This window comes from Molothrus aeneus, chromosome 1, assembly GCF_037042795.1.
Source record: "Molothrus aeneus isolate 106 chromosome 1, BPBGC_Maene_1.0, whole genome shotgun sequence".
NCBI lineage: Eukaryota > Metazoa > Chordata > Aves > Passeriformes > Icteridae > Molothrus > Molothrus aeneus.
Genome location: NC_089646.1, coordinates 51,016,737 through 51,040,969, shown reverse-complemented (window position 1 = coordinate 51,040,969; position 24,233 = coordinate 51,016,737). Strand labels below are relative to the sequence as shown.

Genomic DNA, 24,233 nt, shown 5'->3' with positions numbered 1-24,233 from the left:
AAATTTCTGACTAAGGATCCTCTTCTTTTTTTATTCATGTCATTGAAACTTTTTTATTACTGATTTGGAAAGAGTAAAACACTAGACTTGCTGCAGTACTGGCATTTTTAATTTTGTTATTTGAAGTAAGGAGTGATGAACAAGTGAGACTAAAACAAGAATGGATTCTTCCTATGCAAATTAATGTTTCCAGTTTTCATCATGAATGGAAATGAAAGTCCCAAATTTTCAAAAGAATGATTTCTAAGTGAAACAGAAGAGATTTTCCAAAATCATCAGTGTCCCCCTTCTTATAGATCTGTAAACTCAGACAGACCCTATGACAGTTTGGATAAAAGTATAAAATCTGTGAGCTTACCCCAGCTTTGCTGTTTACTGACAATTCATTGTGGGGAACGATAAGAAAGTAAGGCTAACTCATCTTGTTGGCTGTCTTTGTGTGCACTGAATAGGAGGTAACTCACTCCTCAACTTTGAATAGGGAGTGGAAATGTGTAATTAATTAAAAGGAAGAAATTATATGTGAAAAAATAGGCCCACATTGACTTAAATTCTTTATACTCCTTGAAATATATTGTGCATGTGTCATTCAGAAATAAACTATTTTTCATGCTGCTTTCTGTTCCACAGAAGAAACTTGTGGAATAAAATGCAATAAAAACAGGAAATGTGTTGGAATATTCATAACTTAAAAAAATTAAACCTTTGAACTTCAACTTCATTAGTAATGAAGCTAATACTGTTTGTTAGCAATCATTTTTATTTGGTGCAAAATCATTAACAATTTCCATTTTTACAAGTTCTTAGCATTTTGAATATAGTTTTATGTCTTCTGCATGTCATGTCTTTGTTTCAGTAGTTTGGTCAGTCTGCAGTAGGAGCAGATCAAATGACTTGTTTTGAAAATAAAGCTTTATGAAATCTTTCATAGCTGCCTTTTACCAGCAGTGTGCTCTGGCTGGCTGTGCTGATTAAACTTGTCAGCTTTTATGCATAGGAAAGGTTCTTGGATGCTCGGGGATATTTGGGCCACATGGTCAGTGCTGACTTTACTGTTGCTGAACTTGGAGTTCCCTATTGACAAAAGTTCATGTACAGTCATTCTTGCTCAAGTTTAAATGAGTTGCCCTGTGTGTGGTGTAGAGTGCTATGTGGCATAAAGCAGAGTATCTCTTGACTCACATGGTTCATGTCACTGGCTCAAATATTTTGACTGCTGATTGCATGAATATGTTTAATCACATTAAATTCTGGAACAGCATAAAAATAAAAAATAGGAAGCAGATGTTTTTTGCTATTGAAATAATTGCACCATTATTACCTAAAAGCTCCATAAATACTCCTTACGTTTTAAGGAAAGTAAATTGCATTATATGCATGTGTTTAGTATCTTTAAAACAATTTTTTAGTTCTAATCTCCTTCTAATTTGTAAGTTTATTGATTTCATTCCATATTGTGCTATTTGTTGTTAAAAGACAGTTCATGAAATAAAGGGAGCATTGTAGGAAAAAACATTTATCCAGTGCCTATTTTTCTGCCATAATAAAAAGTAAAAATAATAAATGTAATAAAATTCAGGATATAGCCAATAACTTTTAAGAATGAACAGTTTACACCAAGGTGTGAATAATAACTCTGAATAGGGGTTATTCAGCAATTTTAATACACTACTCTAGTTTCAGTATGACATAATGTTCCCTGTAATCTACTAATATGCTGTTATTTTGTTCCTTCCCTAAAGATAATTCATTATTCTTTCATAATGTGCTGGCCACAAAGTTCTGTTTATTTCAAAAATAATGCCATATTGTGGAAATTAGGCTTGATTTCCAAATTCCTCACTCTTTCAAAAAGGCAAAATATGTAATTATCAGTAATTCTTCTATTCCCAATCTAGTATGAAACCAAATTCTGAATTCCAACGAAAAAGCAGGGGTTTATTCAGCAAAATATTTAATGATATGAAGAACTGTGAGCATGTGCACATTTATGGGGATGTGAGATTTTTCTATCTACTTAGATTGAATGGAGATACAAATGTATTTAAATTCTGCCAGTGAATTCAGGGTGTTTTCAAGTTTTCACAGTGGGGAAATTTGTACATAAACCAATATTTTCATAACTTATTTATATCGTGTACCTGAAAATAAATATTTTGTAGGAGAAAAAAGGATCCTCAAACCACTAAAGGTTACTTGCATCAGCAACAAAATTAACAAAGTAGTCATCTCCCCCAAATTACAGAGCTTGGAGAATCAAAGTGGAAGAGGACAAATTTAATTGATGCTCACAGGCTGCTTCTGATGACTGGCTGATGGCTGCCCTGCCTGCACAGAGTGACCACCATTCCTTTGCCATGCTGATCTGCTCAGCAGCACATTCAGCTTTAACACAGCGGGTTTATCCTTCATCCTTTCAACTATATATTTCTTTACTTGCTTGGAAAAGCCAGAAGGCAAATCTGAAACTGAGATATAGGATAATATTATTTGCTGCTCTTTGCAACATTGACTAAAAGTGTTGTCTCTTGCTTGGGAGAAATGGTTATAGGGCAGGCTGTCTTGCAAAACTAGTGTTTCCATCTCATGGCCTAGATATGACTATTGTCACATCTCTAACTTTTCTTAAGCATGATGTAAAAAATGCTTTCTAACTCTTCTTACATAAAAAACAACAGAGGAAAGGAATGTTAGCACTTAAATTTTACAAACTTTTCAAAGGATTTGTAGGTGAAGATTCTTTAAAAGCTACTTGAAATTTACAATGACTGTTTATCAATTACAGAAGGCCAAAGTCTTGTCTAAATAATATGAATGTACTAAATAAGGAAATTATTTATTTTTATGCTTCGAAGTCTTTTCCTTTACATGTGCTTAACAAAATCTTCTGGTTTAATTTAAATCTCCTGCATTATGGTAAAAACCATAATATCAATTTTAACCTTCATAGGATTGTAGTATGTCACACTTTTTCAACAATTGCATTGATGAAGTAAATTTTAATGCTTGACTGTTTAACTTCATCTTTCATAAAAAAATTTAAAATGCTAACATTTGAACTTTATTTTTCTTTGGTAGCCACAAAAGGGTTTTTTTACCAAGACGGCTTTTGTACAGTGCCAACTTATTATCTTTTGCATGCAATCAATCACAGATATGTCAGATTAATGAGGATATTAGGATAGGGAGAGAAGATATCATCTCTGCTATTACAGTAAGTATGTAGAGCTAACTCTTCCAATCTCCATGCACAGCAGTTATGAAGAAGCTGCATTCTGTTTTGAGTGATCAGTCTCTGCAAAACTAGATATAGTTGGAATTTGGGAATGTGTGGGAATATTTTTCCTGCAAGTACTTTTCAGAAAGGGTGGTTTTGGGGGTTTATTTGTTTTAAATAGCATTTAACTATTCCCTACAGCTAAAGTATCCAGTTTATTTTCCTGGGTAGAGGAGGGAGTATGCATCTATTGTAAATCTTGAGAATTTCAACAAATTAGTTGTCATTGGTGTAGTGCTACACTTTTAATTACAATGAAACTCAACCACATAAGGCATCAGATCATCTTGTTGATATGATGACATTAAAGCGTCCAATGACCTGCAAACATTAGCACCTGTAGCAGCTGAATGAGTTTTAGGGTTGTCTAAGACTGAGGCAATGCTGCCGCCTAATGATGGGAGTATATAAAATGTAGTATAGCAACGTTGCTTGTTTGGCAAGCAGGCAAGGCTTGTGACATCAATTGAAGACTATAAGTGAAATTAAAAGCAATAAAAATAGGCCCATGGACTAGACTACATGATTTGATGGTGTGCCAAGACATTTATTTCGTTCAAAGCTAAAAGCAAAATAAAACCCCTGTAAATCACATCAAGTCTGTAAACATTTTGTTTTCCGTGTATTAATGTCTGTTATGATTATAAAGAGAATGATTCTCCACTTTTTCCCTATTTTGATAGATGAGCTTTTTTATTTCATTTATTTTCTAATGCTTATCATTATAATAGCTATATCATTATAATATCTGTCTGAGAAATTTTATTATTCTCTGAAGAATCCTAATACAGATTTCTCCTAAATATTTTTATTTCAGAATAAGAAATTGCATTAATGTCTCAATACTACATTGATCTATGCATCACTGGCCTCTTTTATTTAGAACAGTTTAATGTAGTCTAGTGGCTGAGAAGAATATTAATGGTATTACTGTCAAGTTAATTCATAGACCCATAAAGAGTAATAACACTTGTGTAAGGCATCTGCCAATGTAATCTGTGACAGCTTGTACATCCAGCAGATCAAAACTGAATCTAGTCCTGCAGTACCTGCTCCTTTCTCAATTCTTCTGGTAGATCTTTCAGTTTTTGCTCTGTAGAGAAACATAAAGAAGCAGAGAACTTGCTCTTATTTCCTCACTTTTTATCTGTATTACCTTTTCAACTTGGAATGTTATTGAAAAGGCATAGAAAATCCAAAAATTTTTATTGATTTTCTCTGGCAAAAGAATTCATGGAAAATTGGTCAACCCTTGAAAAATTATAATTTGGCAAAAGGTAATAAACTGTAATTAAATCATTATAAAGGCATTGATTGATTAGCAGGCATCCCATTAAATTATTATAATTATCTAAAAAGTTTGATTAGGGCAATACATTTTATGTACTTAAAGCCTGTGCTAAAGTTTGGTTTTTTTTGATATTCTATTCCTCTCAGCTGGGCTGACTTCCAGCAATCAGCATCCTCTCAACGAGTTCCTATCAAAGCAACTGCCTGAGATCTAAATCTCCCTTCTGCTTCTTCACAACAGGTGCAGGAGGTTGGTCTCCATCAGACAGTGATCATTACCAATGGCTGCAGGTGGATTTTGGGAATAGGAAGCAGATCAATGCTATTGCAACCCAAGGCAGGTACAGCAGCTCCGACTGGGTCACTCAATATCGGATGCTCTACAGCGATACAGGGAGAAACTGGAAACCGTACCACCAAGATGGAAACATCTGGGTAAGTAATTGCTATGAAATGGAGGTGTGTGCTGTAATGATAATATGGTCAGTGGTTTTTTTGGAGTTCTATGACTTGTAGAACCCTTCAGTGTTTATATCAGGACAGAACAGAGCTTTGCTCAAAACACAGTTATTTAGGATGCAGCTGCTGTCAGGAGGGCTCTCCGCAGATTAGCGAACCCATTTTGAGATGACAGTATTTAGCAGAATGTGCAAATTTTTTTTGGTTGCTGGTATTGCCTATTGGGTCTCGTGCTTTGCCTCCTCTTTCCTTTTAACTGTTTTTGTGGAGTGAGATAAAATAGCGGTTTTGAAAATTCTTCTGTTAAAATTTTGGAAGGTAATTTTTCCTTGTGTGTATATGTGCTGGAGAGCAATTTTATCATGTATGTAGTATTTTCCATGTAGGTGCTACAGGGATGTGTTTGTTTTAGCTGGGATGGAGAGCATTTTCTTCACTAGCTAATATGGGGATGTGTTTTGGATTTGTGCTGGGAAGAGCATTGCTAATTCAGGGATGTTTTCTTTACTGCTGAGCAGTGCTTGCACAGCCTGAAGGCCTTTTCTACTTCTCACCCTTCTGCAGCAAGTAGGCTGTGGGTGCACAAGAAACTGTGAGGGGGGCACAGGCAGGACAGCTGACTCCAGCTGACCACAGGGATATCCCTTACCACAAGGAGTCACGCTCAGCATGTAATTGTGGGGGAAGGAGGAAGAGGGCATATTTAGAGTGATGATATTTGTTGTCCCAAGTCACCGTTACATGTGATGGAGTCCTGTTTTCCTTGGGTTGGCCAGACAGCTGCCTGCCCATGGGAAGTGGTGGAGGAGTTCCTTTGTGACTTTGCTTGAGTGTGGCTTTTGCTTTACCTATGAAACTGGCTGTATCTCAACCCATGAGTTTTCTCACTTGTCCTGTTCTCTCCCTCATGCCACCATGGGGGAGTGAGTGAACAGCTGTATGGTGCTTAGCTGTTGGCTGGGATTAAACCATGACAATGGGTATTTATGCTATAAGCATTTTAGGAAAAAGCATATAATTTGGCTTTGTTTTTACATTTTTTTCCGTGGATAAACTGCTAATTTCATTCTTGCTGAAAACACTAGCCTTCCATTTTGCTGACAAAAAAATGATAGCTATTACTTAACATGCCTATACTCATAGCATTTCTTTCAGATGGTATTCTTTCGCAAAAGTATACTTTGAAAGCAGAAAAATGTTATTATTCTTTCTGAAACCAAATTAAGTGATTAGCTATTATGTAAAAGCAGACAAGATTTAACACAGTAATATTTTAGATTCATGTTTTTGCCAAGTGCTTCTTTTATTAAGGTCTGTTATTAAAAATTAATGTCAAATATAGACCCTAAGGTGAATGATTTTTTTCTGTATAAGAGAAACTCAGTTAATATGTGGAGAGTGTAGAAACAGTCATTTTTTATTACAGTATTGATTTATTGAAAAAAATCTCTTCCATGTGCCAGATAGGATTCTGAAAGAAGGAAAATTTAAAGCTGGGGAGGTGGACAACCTTGAAGATAAAAAATATTGAATTTTGTTTAGATTCCTTAGAAGCTGGATATGAATATGCTTCATCAGGGTAGGGGACGACTTATGCTTAGCTTGATGAATATAAAAATCTCTCTTTTAAGGCCACTTACCGTAAACACTAAATGCTATAAATATTTTTATATTCCTACTTTAAATATATAAAAACTTCTCCAACCACTACTGTTGAAATCACCAAGAATGGGAGAGAGCTTTGCAGCTGGCTGAGTGAATAATATATAAAGCAGAATATTTAGGCTGAGGAAAAATATGTTCTTAATAAATTTTGGTGATGCCTAGTTTGGTTGATTTAGTCACAGCTGTGATTGCTTGTTTTCAAAGCAGACCAGCTTTCCAAGTGAGGGCTTTGTAGCAAGTCTTTATTCTTATACTGTCACTTAATATAAAAACATTGATAGCTTCTTCTTGCAAGAGCATTTCCTTTTTCTCTTTATTAGCACTTATGCATGCTTGGTGGATTTAGGGGAATTCTATGGGTCTGTTATTGATCATTGACATCACTTGCAAAAGAGTGTGATGAGCCATGCAGGTCTGCTGCTTTTATTTGGAATGCTGTCTTTGGATATATATTAGCAAGCTGGTTGGTGCAGTACTGCTATTGTTCATGTCCTAAAATTTTTATCCAATATTAGTAAAGTAGATTAAAAAATAAATGCCACCTTATCTCTGCTTTCTTTTAAGAGTAAAAGTGGGCTGTTAACAAAAAATAAAAATGCCACAGTTCTTGACTCTAACTCTAGTTTGCCTAAAATAGTATTGCTTTGGTGGTTAAATGATGTCTCAACTTTGGTTTTATCTTGGAAACACTATTTATTTGTTATTAATGAATATTCATCTTAATATGTTCCCAAAACAGGGGAGGTGCATGGAGAAATTATGTGGTCCTATTGTTGTGGTAGTGTTACAAGGAGACAGACTTTCCTGACGTGAAAACAGAATGGATGGAAAATCTGTGCTAATCTTCCATCTAGTGTCAATTTGTACAAGAAATTAAAAGCAGTGGTAGCTGTTAGGACCAGACTAGACTACATAAGCCAAGTATTTATCATAGGCACTTTAAATTCATAAAATCAGATTCTTCCTGACTGAAATGACTGTGATGATCTTAAAAATCTCATGATTCTGCTGCCCTTAAAAATCTTTTTAGAAAGAATTTATTCTTTACCTTTGCATTTGTATCTTTTAAGAGATTTATCCACTAGAGAAATACACTCTGCAGCCTTTGTTTAAAAACTCTCTTCCATCATCCCTATGATAGAATGTCATTGTTTTTTGACAACACTAAATTTAAAATTAAATGCAAAAGCAAATTAAATGAGTAAAAGAGAAGTGCAAAGTTCAACAATATTTAAGACTAAAGTAGTTATGATATCAATTGACACAGAGGATGTGATGTGAGAAACAAAGGGAAATAAAGCTAAATAGATGAATTGGAGAGAGAGGAAAGGAGAAATAATTTGCAATAGAGATCTAGTCAGGGACAAACCATTATAATCTGCATAAAAGGCTGAAGTGAACTCTTCTGTATGCGTTAGTCAGGGAGGAAAAGGAGTTCTATAATTACCTCCTAAGTAGGAGAGAAATCAAAAGGCTCTCAGGAAGTCTGTGATGGGGAAAGTGCTTTCAAGGTGAATTTAGAGTAAGCTTCCCAGTTCTGTGAAATAGATTTTGTGACCCCACCCCTCCTGGGCTTTTGGATATTTTCAATTTTCATGAATTTTAATAAGATGAGTGAATGTGGCCTCTTTCCATAAAATGCCTAGCAACTAGAGAATTTTGATCACCTCTCCTACCTTCACTCTTGTAGTCTGAGATTCTAATTTTGATAGGTCATGAGGTTTCCCTTTGTATGTCAATCCACTGGGGTGTTTCATGTACACAAAAAAAAAAAAAACCTCCACTTTGTTTTGGTATAGATGCTCATTTTAGTTACTGTATCAATGCTATTTGCCTAATGAACACATACCAGACATGGTTCTACATATAATACAATATGTTTCTATTTGCTAACTCAGCTATAGATGATATAAATATCTCACATTAAGCATAATGCAAATATGCTCTATAGCTATAAGACATCTTCTGAAACATTGAGACTCCAATTTTATACATCAGTGGAAGAGACTCAGCATGTCTAACATTAAAATTTTTCCTAAAGGAAGATCCTTGCTAGAATGGAAGAGATCTTATGAAGTATTGTCTTCTAAAATTTTATTACTCTAATAGAACTTGATATCAGCTCTCAGCCATCTCATCATTTTATTCTTGGTGATATCCAAGTCACAGAATCAGGGAATAAGCTGAGTTGGAAGGGATCCACAAAGGTCATAGAGTCCAACTCCTGGCCCTGCACAGCACCATCCCCAAGAGCCACACCTGGTGCCCAAGAACATTGTCCAAATGCTTCTTGAGCTCTGTGAGGGCTGGTGCTGTGACCTTGCCCCTGGGCAGCCTGTTCCAGTGCCTGACCACCTTTTTCTAATATCCAGCCTAAATCTACCCTGACACAACTCCAGTCTATTCCCTGGGATCCTGTCACTGGTCACCACAGAGCAGAGATCAGCCTCTCTCTTCCCCTCACAAAAAAGTTGTAGACTGCAATGAGGTCACTCCTCAGTCTTTTCTGTGCTAAACAGGCCGAGTGACTTCAGCCACTCCTCACAATGCTTCCCCTCAAGGCCCTTCACCATCTCAGTTGCTCTCCTTTGGACACTCTTTAACATCGTCATATCTTTCTTGTATTGTGGAACCCAAAACTGCCCCCAGCATTGGAGGTGAGGCCTCCCCAGAGCAGAGCACAGTGGGACAATCCCCTCCCTTGCCCAGCTGGTGATGCTGTGCCTGATGTACCCCAGGACAGGCTTGGCCCTCCTGGCTGCCAGGGCATTGCTGACTCACATTCCACTTGCCATTGACCAGGACCCTCAGGTCCTCTTCTGCAGTGCTACTTTCCAGCATTTCATTGCCCAGTCTGTCCACACATCCCAGGTTGTTCCATCCCAGGTACAAAATCCAGAACTTTCCTCTGATAAACTTCATATTGTTGATAATTTCTCAGCCCTCCAATTTGTCCAAGTCTCTCTCAGCAGGGCCTCTCTGCCTTCATTGGAGTCAACGGCTCCTCTCAGTTTTGTATCATCTGTGAACTTGCTTAGTGTCCCTTCTAGTCCTCTGTCCAAGTCATTTATGAGGATGTTGAAGAACACAGGGCCAAGGATGGAGCCCTGCAGAACTCCACTAGTGTCAGGTCACCAGTCTGATGTCACTCCATTCACTGAAACCCTTTATTCCCAACCCATAAACCAGTTGCTCACCTGTCACATAATGTATTTATCCAGCTGTGGACTGCACATTTTGTCCAGAGGGATACCAGAAAGTATCAAAAGTTTTACAGAAAATCCAAAAATATTATGGTAATTGTGAGTAAAAAAAAAAAAAAAAAGGGAAACGTAAAGTTTAGACCCTCTGCAGATGGCATTCAAATTATATTCTGTACCTGATTCTTATCTTCACCCTCAGTGGACATCAGTGGAGCTTCAAAAATGTAAAGGAAAGCAGATTTTGCTTTATTACAAAAATTTAGGTGTTGACAAAGTGGCTGCTGCTACAATTGAAAGCAGTTATGTATTTCTGATATTGTTGTTTTTCTTCCAGTTTTAATTAAACTTAGAGTATGTTATGCATAACATCTGCTTTGGTATTATTTTTATTGTTGAAAAGATATTGAGTGAGTACATAGTTTTCACTATGAATAATGATTTTTGAAAAGGAATTTATTTTATGCACTTTCCTACTGGCTTTAAAACTTTTTTTTTTAATTTTAATACTTCTGAGTCTCTTCCCTGTTTTAGGTGAAATAGGCAGGAATCCACTGAGTTAACTGTAAAATGAACTTTGCATTTCTGCGGGAAATGAGGAATAAACTACTGTTTAGCAATATATTCTCTTCATTTACATGGAGAGAATTTACATGGTTCCCCTTGGTATTGAAGGAAGTTGCTGCAGCACAGTGGATTTAGCTTTTACTAGAAAACAAGCTCTCAACATTTCAGAATATTTTGCTACAGGATTGAGCCAAAAGTCATTGTGAAAGAAGCTCAAGTGAGTTAGATAATTAACTTTTTCAAGCTGTGCGAGACTTCAGATGTTTGATACTCTTGGGTGCCTTTGGAAATACCAACCATCAGACACGCCTAAAGTAACATTTAATGACTAGATAGATATAAGGAAATCATATGCAGCTCTACCTAGCTGAAATTATGTGGGAGCCATCTGCTCTGAGTTTCTGTTCATACTGACATGCATTTTCTGGTGAGATTATTCCAAGAAAAAGTTACAAGACTTATCACGTTCCCAAGTCCCTTCCACCTGCTCTACAGAGCAACATTTTCAGCTAACAAAGGACTTAGTGCATACATCTTAGTGTACAATGATTTGTGTATAGCAACTACAATTGAAGAGGAATAAATTCTAGCATCCACCCACTATGTTAGGACATGCAAGAATTATTTGCTTTGTGAAATCTGTCACTGCTTTTTCCCCTGAGAGACAACTTACATCCATAACCTCCAGCTGAATATTAATGAAGGATTATATGAAACAGTTCTTGAGTTTGATATTAATGCTGTTTTCCTTTTTTTGTGTTTACTTCATAAGATCTTAACTGGCAACTTACATCATAGGAAGATTTACTGGGTTAATGGGTTTATAGGCCTGGAAATTTTGTCCTTTTTTAAGTACTTCTATTGAATTACATTATTTTATTAAACCAATTTAGTTTACATGACATTATACGTTTTATAGTTGTGGGAACACTTAGAAAATATGAAATGTGATTAGAATGGTCTGTGACCTGCCATTTGTTGTTTCTGGGCCCTTACTAGAACATCAGATACTGTGCAGACCTATTTAAACATGGCAAAGGGGTTTGATATATTAATCAGTACAAGAGTTTTGGCTTGTGTTTATAAGTCTTTCGGAAATGTTTTCTATGTAATGACTCCCTGATTTATCCTATCTGGAAGGATTTTGTCTGGTATCTTCCTGTTTCCTTAGCAATGTCTCAAGGTTACCAGTGTCATAATAACTGGCTTTTAATTCTCTGCATAATTTATTACTAGAAATGCCTTTTTTCCTCTTTTTATAAAAAGTTTCCTTTCATGGTGGGGGTAGCAAGAGGGAAAATTTTCATTTTTCTCCTAGAATATCCTGTGTGACTTTTGTTAATTTCATTGTGCCTTACCCTGCCTGGATGCTATGCCTCTGAGGACCTGTCTCCCATAACTTTATCTTATAAAGATTGTTCCATTCACTTGCAACAGCCAATATCACCTTTATGGGTGTATTGAGAGAATGAGGAATCATAACTCCCACCCAACTCACTTTGTCTCAGCACTTAGTGGACATTGCTGACCTATACATTGAGGGCCTCTGACTGAAAGGGTATGGACACAGCAAAATATTTATTTTTCTGTAGTGAACGTAAATTCTCTTATAGACCTAATGTAGTAGTGTCCATTGTTATGTCAAATAAATATGATAAAGTTTTGATAGGACACCTTTAGAAATTCAGGCAGTTGCTGAAATGGAATTTTTAGAAACCCTGAAGAAAAGAAAGTTGCAGATAAGCATCAGTGCTATCCGGATGGAGCCTGTTTCCTAATCTACGCTTCTCCATGTGAAATCTGTTAAGAGAAACTGTGAAGATTTTTAAATGCATTTAGAGAAACATACTTGGGGTTATCTGAAATATCATGGCAAAATATATCTATGCCAAATGCTGTCACAGCCACAGACTGTATTTGTATTAAAATGTCAGAAGATCTGATAGCCTTTTAAATGTTGGAATACTAAGATTATCACAAAACTCAGCTAAACAGTAATGCTAGTTTAAACTACTGACTTTTTGGAAAAAAAAATATAGATACTTATGTGTCTCTAACTAATAATGTATTTTATGTATGAAGCTATATCCTGCCTAGAAGACTTTCTAAGCATATTTTTGCTTAGAATCTTTGAAATCATATTTTTTGCAGGAAGAAAGACCTCTAATATTATTTTTAGCAGAAACATGGGGTTGTGAGTTTGCTTTTAACTTTAAATAACATCTTTAAATGGAAAATAAGCTGGCACGTGGAAATTGATTGATCAGATGGAAAGTTATTATTATTTTCAATCTAAGGTGCTATTTCTGAAATAGAAAGAAAGGTTCTATATTTGTGTTAGGCTGTCTACAGAGGCACAAGCAGAATAATTTTTAATCTATCACAGAGTATTCCACGTAAAGAGAAGACAAAATTCCTCCTGGTGTGGTGGCAGACAACATCCCAGCCCTCCCCTGATTCCGTACAAGCCATTAAAAAGATTGGGATAACATATGAGAGGTATGCAGTGTAGTCTGATAGAACATTTCCATTCTAAAGGATTATTTTCTAATCTGTTGTTTTTAGCCTGAGGACTACTTGTCTGTTTTTGTTAAACCATCCAATTTTAAACACAGACATCTAAAGGCAGGCACCTAAATCCAGTTTTTGGCTCTCAGATGGCTTGGTTTGCAAATACCTAAGAGTGTCATCATCTCACAATGAATACAGTGCACAGGTCCCTAAGCCAGCCTAAAAGACTACATGGTATACTTAATCAGCTCAGCTATGACAATAGTCATAGTCATGGCTCCATGGCATCACATCTAGGCTAACATATCCTTGTTGAGTGCATCAATAGTCTCTTAAAAATCCTAGCATAGTTATCTAGGTCACCCTTAATCCCCTCCATGAAGCCTGAACACATGCTTAGATGATAGAACCAGAGAAGAATTTTCAAGGATTATACATTTTTGCAGGCTCTCTCTAGAAACACTTTTGAATGCCTAGATAAAGTCTACTGAATATGACCACATAAAATGGACTGTAGTGATTTCCTTGTGGCTTGACAGCCCTCTTTTGTTTGGCTACAGTGTATGAATATATGAAAGAATTTATGAGACTCTTATAGAAGAAGGGCAGCATATGACCAAAAGTTTGCTTTAGGGCACTTTTATTGTTGCTGGATACAGATTTTAAATTTAATATCATGCATTGGATAAAAAGGTCACACTAGGGTAGTGTAGTTAATGTCTCATATGATGAAAGTATGGCTAGAAATAGGAATTCCAATGATCTCCACAGATGTAAAAAACCTCCAAACAAGTCCTGATAAATTTATTTGGTTTGCTTTAAGTTAAATTAGAAAATGTAGAGTTACAAAGCAAGAGTGTTGCTTTTTACTTTGTCATTATATTTTGTTATGTTAAAAGACTTCTGCAGTGTCTTTGCCTTACATAATAGAATAACCAGCTCAGGGTGCTGCACCTGGGTCAGAGCAACCTCTGCTATTAACACAGTCTGGGGGATGAACAGATGGAGAGCTGCCCTGGGGAGAAGGACCTGGGGGATGTTGGAAGATCAGAGATTCGACATGACCCAGCCATGTGCACTTGCAGCCCAGAAAACCAATTGTGTCCTGGGCTGCCTCCAAAGCAGCATGGCCAGCAGGACTCTGCCCCTCTGCTCCTCTCTGATGAGACCCCACCTGCAGTGCTGCATCCAGCTCTGGGGTCCCGAGCACAGGAAGGACATGAAACAGTTGGAGTGAGTCCAGAGGAGGATGCCAAGGTGGTTAACAGGATGGAAGACATCTTTTTTGAGGAAAGGCTAAAATATTTGGGTTTTTCAGTCTGGAAAAGAAAAATCTTCAGAGTGACCTAATTGCAACCTTTTAACACCTGAAAGGAACCTACAAGAAAGATGGAGAGGACCTTTTTACAGGAGCATGTAGTGACAGAATAAGGGGGAATGGCCTTAAATGGAAAAGAGAGTAGGTTTAGATCAGATATTAGGAAAAAAATTCTTTACTGTGAGGGTGTGAGGGACTTGAACAGGTTGCCCAGAGAAGACATGCCCCATCCTTGGACCTGCTTAACACCAGGTTGGATGAAGATCTGAGCAACCTGATCTAGGGGAAGGTTCACTGCAAGGGAGTTGGAACTAGATGGCATTTAAGGTCCCTTCTAACCCAAACCATACACTATGATTCTTTGAATACACTTCCATACACAGCTGTCAAAAATCTGATCTGTCAAGAACTTCCTTAGTTTCTTCCTAGTTTTTCCACCATGAAGCTCAAGAAGTTTCCAAAAGAGGTTTTGAGGGTGCTGAACCAAGCAACATGCTGAAGTTACTTATGGCCTTTTGATTCTGGGTGATGCCTGAGATTTTTCCAAACAGCTAACTGTTGAAATGAAGAGGCAAATCAACTCTAATTATATTCTGTGTTTGATGCATATGGCCTTTATTTATCTTTTTAATTTACATCTGGCTTCAGTTTCTCTGGTGAGACGCATCATAGAATATCCCTCAACATTAGGAAACTCGAGATATTTGTTCTAAATTCAAGGAAAACCCCATTGGTAGCACCAATAGTTTTCATTTTCTTTTTAATAGTGCATATGAAAAGTGATTTAAGTTTTGATCCATGAAATGCTCCTGTGCTCAACTTCAAAATGTTGAAAATAAAGTAAAAAAAAAAACTAAATGTTTAAATTGAGTTTACATGGTCAGAGAGCATATTCAAGTGTGTTGGTATAATATTTACAACAAAAGGAGGAATGGCCTGACTGAAATTCTTTGTGCAGTACCATATGACATAATAAAAACCTTAGTTAAATGTTAGGCAGGTGTAAAACAGGAAATGTTCTCAGCTTTTCTTTGCTTGGCCCTGGCAAAAATGAAACTGTGCACAAAGCTGTGGTGCTTCAGTCTGGTGCTTATTTGATGGATTTTTAAAAAGTTTTTTGGTTCTTCCTTAATTAATTAATTTCCTTTTAAATTAATTATTAATTAATTAAACTGAAAGGGACTTCTATCAGGACAACTCTTATGTTGAGACAGCTACACACTGCAAATACTAAAATCCTTATACTGGGAGATGGTCACTTTACTTTTCTCTATAATATACCCTGTAAATATTTCTGTTTGGCAGAATAGATGGGTTTGTGCTGGCACATGAAAGATGTGGTTGTGGCAATTCAGGTGGAACAAAGGCCTTTTGCTGTACTACTTCCGTTGCCTGGGAGGTGTGGTATGAACAGAGCCTAGCTTGTAAAAGTTGTCTCCCATTTGCCCCTTGGCTGATTAGGTGTTATCCCTCCACTGAAGATGAAGTTAATTACCTGGGAGCAAGTGATGGTTGAATCAATGAACATTCACTTCAATGTATATTTTTGGGATTGTCCATATGTGGAATTGTACTTTTAGCATCTGGTTCTCCCTAGAGAACTGGTACTTGCTAAATGGGGAGACTGGAGACTAAGATTTGCAAAAGAAAAGGTGAGATAATGCATCCTGGGGGGCTGACAATTTAAGGTCAAGTGCCTGACTTCAAAATCACACAGTTGCTCAAATAAGATCACAAAAACAATTATTTCACAAATATATGTGATTTGAAGCCCCCTTAATGCTAAAAAGTTTACTCCTTCCTTTATGAAAATCACTTTCCATTCTTTTTTCCAGTATTGAAAAATAAAATGTAAAAAAAAGTAAAAAGAAGAAAACACCCTAATTTCTTTGGCTGTGTATAAACTGATGAGTTTGAGAGGAGAAATTCATTTTACAGGGAAATTTGACAGTACTGCTGCTGATGCACTGTGTGTCTGTGACTGTATAGATAACTTCAGCCTGAGGGTTCCTAATCTGACACCTTTCAGGAGTGGTAAATTGACATCAAAAATATTAAAAAGTTAGACTTGAGCTAAGAACACTCCATTGTGCTATTTATTAAATGTTCTTCTTTCCATGTATGTTTTACTTTTTGAAAATATTTTCAAACTCCTTAAGATAGAGAATAGCACATTGCTTATTGGCACAGATCTTATTCAGAAGGGCATACAAAGAAGCTCTTTCATTTTATGTGGAACTTAATTCCTGTTGGGCTTAATAGAAAGCATGAAGTAAAATGAAAGCAAATTTGTGCTTAACGTTTTCCTGAACATTTTGCTGCTTTTGTATCATCATGCAGATTGTACTCTTGGCAGAATTTGTAAAAATTGTTTTTATATAACAATTTGTTAAAAAATAGTTGCTGTTTTAGTTGTGATAGCATTTCTCACTCCCTTTTATAATGTATGTTCTTACGTACGTAGATTATGAGTTAATCTTTACTGAAATCTGTTTTAGTAATGTGAATGAAAATAAAAATAAACTGCAGTACAGCAGTGTTACATATAACAAATGTGTTCAAGTGAAGCATTGATGTAGATTAATAGTGCTGTGACTCTAATTTCTTGTAGACAAATAGAGGAAAACTTGCTTTAATTTGTTTCCAGTCTCTCAAATGTGTCTATCACATTGCTTTTACATACATAAATTTAACTAAATTGATATCATAGCGACATAGAAAGTTATAACAGGATTTTTATTTGTACAATTACAGACAAAGCTGGTTCATACTGATCTTTAAAACCTAATGGGGAGCCATTCCTCCCAACTCGACTTCAGCACAAAATACCACAACAAGGGAATAAGTCTTGACTTCTCTAGCTATAAAGTCTTGTCTTAGCAAAAGTTTAAGCTAGTTTGAATGTGCTTGGTGATATCCTTACCAATCATGATCAGCTGAAAATTATAATTTTTGGTTTTTAATACTGGCACAAAACTCACTGGCTATACTAGATGCTGGGTTGTGTTAGATGATTGTTTTAATTAGCATTTTTTCCAGTGTGTTTAGTTAAAGAAATGCTTGGGGAGCACTTGTCTTTGAAATCATCCTAATGAGACCACCCACAGGAAGAAATTCTTCCTGTTTGGAGGATTCCATGCCTGCTCAAAATCTTAGGAAGTGTCAAGATAATTGTTTTGCAAACTGTTTTTTCAGAGTAATGTTCTGACTTTGTTTTGAAAATTCAGAAAACTATAAAGTATATTAGGTTTATTACTCTCAGGTCCAGCCACTGAAAATACTAGAAGAAAGCTTATACAATGAATCACCCTTATCCTGAAGTTTGTTTATTTTCTTGCTTAGATTATAAACTAAGTAGATTCTAAGAGGAAGTTACTTTACAAAAAAAAAAAAAAAGTGTATATTTCTAGAAAGAATAACACACAGACTCTTTTCTAAATCCAAATTCCAAAATTCCAATTTGGAATTTTCCAATTCCAAATTGCTTGTACAGAATGATTTGCAAAGAAAAATCTCTTTAAGCTTCAAAACATTGACATTGACTGGATGAAGAGGAAAAATATTCTGTTCAGCTCATCACTTACTTGACCTTAGTTATTTCTTTTGAAATATTTAGGAAAATGTGATCAGACTCTGATGTGTGACTTTGTTCCCTATACTTTGTTACAATATTTCAGTGTTAAGGTAGGAAAAAGTTGGTGCCAGCCAAGGATAGATTCAGTCTTTTTTGACAAAAACTTTTTCAGCTTTATAATCCATATAATAGATTTACTGGAAACCAAGAACAGTTTTCTACATACACTTTTCCTATTCCCATCAGGCCAGTCTCTTTAATTCATGACAGATTTTACCAACGTACCAGAGAGACAGAAAAAAAAGGTGATGAGGAAGAAGAGCACTGTTGGACAAACATACTCAAGATGTGCCTCTCTAAAGCAGCACTTTCAAAGCAATAAAGTATAAAGTATTCATGTTCATAAATTGAGTAAGTCTTTAAGTGCTTAAAGATATAAGACAAAGCTGCTGACATGGCACTGTTGTTAAATTTCCTTAGAGAAAACGAGTTCTGGTTGGGAGTAACTGTAACACAGACTTAAGGCTTTTGACACTTAGAGATTATGATGACTACACTCACACTTTTTTTTGGTTTTTTAGCTATAGAAAAGATGGGTCAGATGTTCTTCAGCAGAGGTAAGGGATTAGGTTAATATTCAGTTAACACTGAAATAGTAAAGTCAGAGGTGAAATTCTCTCCGTATATTGGAGAAAAAATGAAATATATCAACATTGTACCATGTTAGACAATAGGACCATGAGAATTCTGCAGGTACTACACAGCTAAAATTTTACCATGTGCAGATTTAAATAAAAAAGTGAAATATATTTGTTAGCTGAAGGAGAGAGAAGGGAGAGGTAACCCTGTCAGCCTTGAGTGTTTCATCAGTAGAAACAAGCCAGGAAAGAAAGAATTCCTTGTGCCTGAAGGCAGATGTTAATGACAGGGCTCAAGCTGAACTCTCTAAGAGCTTTCTGACATGTTCATGCTGTCTGTGTAAGGTTGAAAAAAACCAAAAACAACAAAAAACCAAACCCTCCCAAAAAACTGAGAGTAAACTAGATCAATAACAAGAGTTTGTTTTTAACAATCTTACTAGACAACCTATTGATTAGACCTTTTCCCCATATTTCATTCAAGTGTGTGCCTAGTGGAGTGCTTTTATTATTGCTCTTGTTATTTAGCATTAAGTTCCTGATGGGCATGTTAGTTTGAATAGCTTTCAGATTTATTATTCTAACATTATTTTCATGGTTAGGTTGATAGAAAACTATTAAATACAGCTCCCTTCCCTTATGAAGACCCAAAGGAGGAAGCTCCAGTCTTGTGTCACTTCAGAATAGAATTCCTTTGAGCACCAAGCACACGAGAGCCCTACAATGCAGTTTCTTCCCAGAAATGACATACAGATAAAGCAAAGCCTCTGTCCTTTTTGGGACTCCTCTATCATGATATACCCTGATATAGGTTGCCACTAAGATTCTAGTGTCCTGCTTGTATTATAGCTAGGCTTTCATTATAAAGGTGACTTACTTTCTTGTTTCAGTACATAAAAAACTGATTCATGGCTTCCTAGCTCTTATATACACAGCATTTTTCTCATCTTTAGACTCCTGATATGTGTAAGGTATATCTTGGGACTGCGAGATGAATACATAACCTGCATATTCTTAGCATCTAGCTCTTTAATTGGAACTGGTGAATTATTATATGTGGTGTAAATCCTTTGACATAATATGTATTGGACAAATTTTTATTTATATAATGGTGCAGACTCCCTTCCCCCACCAGAACTATAGCTGTAAAAGTGGTAAAATCCAAAATTATTGTGATTTAGAAGTATTCAAATAATTAGTCTTGTCACAGTTTGAAGGTCAAAATGCCTTAATCTTTGAAATCAGGCTTACTAATTTCCAAATAAGGGATATAAGCATTAATATAAGCATTAATATTGTAGTTAGAGCACACAATTTCTATTTATCTGAAGACTGCAATTTCTACACAATGATTTGTCATATTTATTATACATGCATATCTAAGGACCGTGAAGGTAAAAAATTGAAGAGATATATTAGCTAAAGGGACATAAAATTTCTACCCTATTAGTAACTCATGAAAACATACCATGTCACACAAAGCAACTGGTTAAAGCCAACCAGACTACTGACAAAGGTAAAAAAGCACTCTGATGTATTTCTTCTTTAAAGTACAAAACTGTAGGAAATTTTTGTGTGTCAACACAGGCCCATTCCCTGGAAGCAGCAGAAAATAAGTGGGTAGTTTGCTCTCTCTGAAGAGATGCTTAAGAGGAGTTCATGACTTCCTCTTCTGAATAACATTCAACCCTGTGCCTGACTTAAAAAGGGAAGGCAAAACTGTAAGAGGTAAACAATGTTCACTGCTTCTTCCTGACCAAGGCATCTGCATCTGGCTATACTTGACCTTTAGTATGTTTGGTTTGACTTCTTGTTTTGCTTTCTTTTCTTCAGGAGTGTTCTTACACACACTAGAGCCACAGTCTCCTATCAACATAATCTGCCCTTGCTCTTTCCCCGAGTTTGATCCCACTTTCCTGTTGTCGACACAAATGATATCGGGTGTAATATGCCTGAGTACAATGTAATGGATTCAGCTTGCTGCCAACATTTTCTTGCGGTGATTTTCATTGACTTTTCTCAATTTTTCTGTATTCTCTCTGCATGGGAGATAAGAGGTTTCAGTTACTTTGGGGTTTTTTTGACTCTTCAGAAGTTTTTAAACACACCTTTTTTCATGGGGAAAGAAGCACACAAGAAAAGGATTGTGAGCAATTTTGTTCTAGTGTCTTGATGTTCCCGACCTGAATACCAGGGAACATTTTTACTTTTTTTTTCCTTATCTCCTGCCTTCCAGCATTAAACTGTAATGAAATACTTTCAAATAGGAAAATTGAAAATTTCATTTTTGTGGGGACATTTACTGAATATTCATACTTCATAAAGCCACCAGCCCTTATTTTCTCCAAAATGTGCTTGTAGGGACTAAGTTATGCAGTGCCTAATGATAATAATAAGCCTTAGACCTTGAAGCATTTAAAGGGTAAAACAGGAAAATAGTAATACATAAGTGGTACAATGTGATACTTGAAAGGGTCATTCTTTCCTGCTATAAATTTTATTTTGATTTTTTTTTCAAATAATGGCATTATTATGCTGAACAGGGTGCATTATGGAGCATGGCTCAGCATGAATATATTTTGATCTGTTTAAAAATCTGAGTGTGTTGCAGAGAGAGAGAAAAAGTAGAGATCCATAACCTACTTAAGAGGAAAGCTTGTCAGACTAGTGGCAGGGTCAAGGGATTTCAGTTGTTCTAACAATGTTGAAATACTTGATTTTAGCAGACAGTGTGTAATGTTATTGGTACTAAAGGTTTTCTTGGTGCTACTTTGCTAGTTGGCATTGTCTCTTTGCTCATTGTTGAAAGCTGAAGCCCAAAGAACTATATGTTGTCATGAAAAGCAAACCAAAACCCTATTACAAATATTATAGAAGATTTTAGAAATGCATTTATAGAAGATATAGCTTTCTGATGTAGTGTTTGTAAAGATGGATGTCCCAAGTATTCGTTATAACAATCCTGCAAAGCTTTGCTGTATTCAATGGGTAATATTTTAAGTTTTATAGGTAATATTTTCAAGGTTTTTTGCAAAAAGTGGTGCTTACTTTTGTATTTCATTAAAAAAAAAATCTTCATATTAGACTTTCTTGGTAAGTTGTGTAAGAATTTAGTTGTCAGATCTGAAGTTTGAAATAAATGGAAATAAGAATATTTGAATGCAAGTATGAACTTCAGCTTTGTACTGAAGTTCAGCTTTACATGTAGAGGCAGTCTATAGTCTCCAGAGTAGCACTTATCTTCCATAATCATGACATTACCTTCTTCCAGCAATTTTTTGCATTGCTTACTATGCATCCTTTGGCCAAAAGAAATTAATCTGGGAGTTAGCATTCAGGAAGCCATTAAGTGACTAGTGTGTCACAAATGCATTGCAGAAAAATTAATATTGTGGTACTCACCATGGATTATACAGGAATGCCTAGTGCAGAAAGTAAGTTATGAGGGGAGTGCAACTTTCAGGAGTTTTTGGTACAAGACCTGGCAATCTTCACATCCTTTTCACCTAGCTATAAACACAAGTTATTGTGAAACAGAGAAACAAAGAGGCGTCATTTGTTTTCCCACTCTGCTCCTCGTATCAATCTCTCCTGCTTTCACTCTTCATTGTGTGCTATTACCTTTGCCTTCTGCTGTCTCCATCTAGCAATCACAGCCGGTTTTCCCTGGGTCCTCAGTGAGCAGGCTGTGTTAGATCTGCCTCACCTTCTGCATTAATGTAGTCACAGAGCTTCTGAGTAACAGCTGCCTGTTTTCCCACATGTCTGATATTTTCCTATCATATCCCCTTGTCAGCCAATCTCTCATCAAAATCATGGCAGCACCTGTGCATCTGCTCAAAATGGTAGCTATGCTTCCCATCTTGCATACATGCTTTAAAGGGTAATGAGAAATCAATGTTCAGTCTCAATGTGCTACAGGTTTTCTAAAAGTCTTAAGCAAAGCCAAACTTGATGTTTTTTAGCTGAGGATATAAACCTGACTACTTTGGTTTTTCCCTCTCTAATGGCAAATCCTTTGTCTATCTTCCACATCTTAAGGTGACAGGACCCTGAGACCTGATATGATTTTGTCTCATGTAGTCACTGTAACTAGTGTCATTGTAATATCTCTGAACTTGGCTTATGTACTGCTGGGATTTTTTTGTAATGCAGTAAATAATCTGTGTACACTTATCACTCAGAATAGTGAACAGTGTGGGCTGTAGTTTGAGCTGTTCATTTCAGAGGAGTCTTATCTGCAGAGCATGTTGTCTCTGTGCTACTCTATCATCTCACTTTCTTTTTAATTATAAGAAAATATAGTCTTACTTTAGGACTGTTTCATTTGCTGAGGATAGGATGATTTATAAAGCCACAAACTAAATCCCTAGCAGCAGAAATAGCATCAATAACTGAAGCTGTAGGGAAGTGATATGGGAGTAGAGCTGACCAGTTCACAATATTTGACTGGAGGCAACTCAGCTAAAAATGAAATTATTTTTGGTATATTGAAATGCAAGTCTTTAGGAGAAAAAAAAAGATGCAAGTACAATGGTAACAAAATCATGATGCTAAGAGTCAGAGTTCATGTTTTATCACTGATAATGAAATGTGCATGTCGCATAGCCTCTCATTTTACTCTTGTCTCTATGAAATTATCTGATCGCTGGAGTCATTGTAGGAAATCAATCTGTACACTACTAAGTGCCACTATTGACATTGTCTCTATCAAATATTTCCACAAGGCTACTAATTTTAAGTCCGTTTCTGTTAACCAAATTAGAGAGAGCATAACTACCAAGCACTGTGGAAAAATACTTCAAAACCTGTAGCCTGTTTCTCTCCCTCACCCCAAGAGCAAGCCTTTCATGTCTGGGCATTACCAACTGTTTAGGTGCTACTAATGTAGAAGCACTTTCACTCTGTGTTTTCTGACACCAGTTTGTGGAAATACTGCCTTTTAGTCATCTTAATCGGAGAAAGATGCAGCGTGTGGGAGTTGTTTGGGAGGGTTATCTTGATGTCCTTTAGATAGACCCTTTATACAATAAATGAACTAAGACATCACTGCCAGAACACTTCAAACAGTCCTACTCAGAAATCCCATTTTACCAGCCAAGTAATTGGCCTGAAGAATTACTTCCAGAGATTTACACTGTAATCTTCATAAAATGAGCCTTCACTGATGCTATGGGAGGGAGTAGGGAGGACAGCGAGGCTTGCTACATGTACTGTGCTCTCTATATAGCTATTACTGGTATTAAATCAACATTGGTATTAAGTCAAATTTTGTCAGCAGACTGTGACTAAAAAAATAAACCTGTTGTGACTTCAAATGCAGTATCTCTTGGGATTCTTATGGAGTTATATTAGCACATAGAAGAAGAAAGAGGAAAAGACCTGTAGACCTAAAGAGGACCTTGCAGAAGATAAACAGAATTTTGAATAAAGATGTGTTATACATCTGCTTGCACGTATAAAAATCTAAGTTATTGTTGAGGTATTTATTTAAAGTCCTGAGCTGTCCTGATTAATTCTCTGTTTGTATCTCCCAGTTTTAGAGTTCACTGTTCTTTTACTGGAACATGAATGTAAAACATTGGTCATGTTATTCTTGAAAGCATATCTTTTAAAGTGTATAGATTGTATACTACCTGAAACAATCTAAATTTCCAACTTTATTTTTGTAATGAAATGTTTTTAGTTAACTTTATAACTTGAAGATAGTTGCTGTTGAATGATAAGTCTACAG

General features: G+C 36.1%; 1 protein-coding gene across 1 annotated transcript in view; it reads left to right on the top strand.

Moving 5' to 3' along the window:
• Positions 1-24,233, top strand: part of CNTNAP2 (contactin associated protein 2) — a 1,033,176-nt gene that overhangs the window by 340,947 nt on the left and 667,996 nt on the right. The window contains exon 3 of the mRNA XM_066557113.1: positions 4,809-5,002. Coding sequence (XP_066413210.1) covers positions 4,809-5,002 — 194 coding nt within the window. The remainder of the gene's footprint in view (positions 1-4,808; positions 5,003-24,233) is intronic.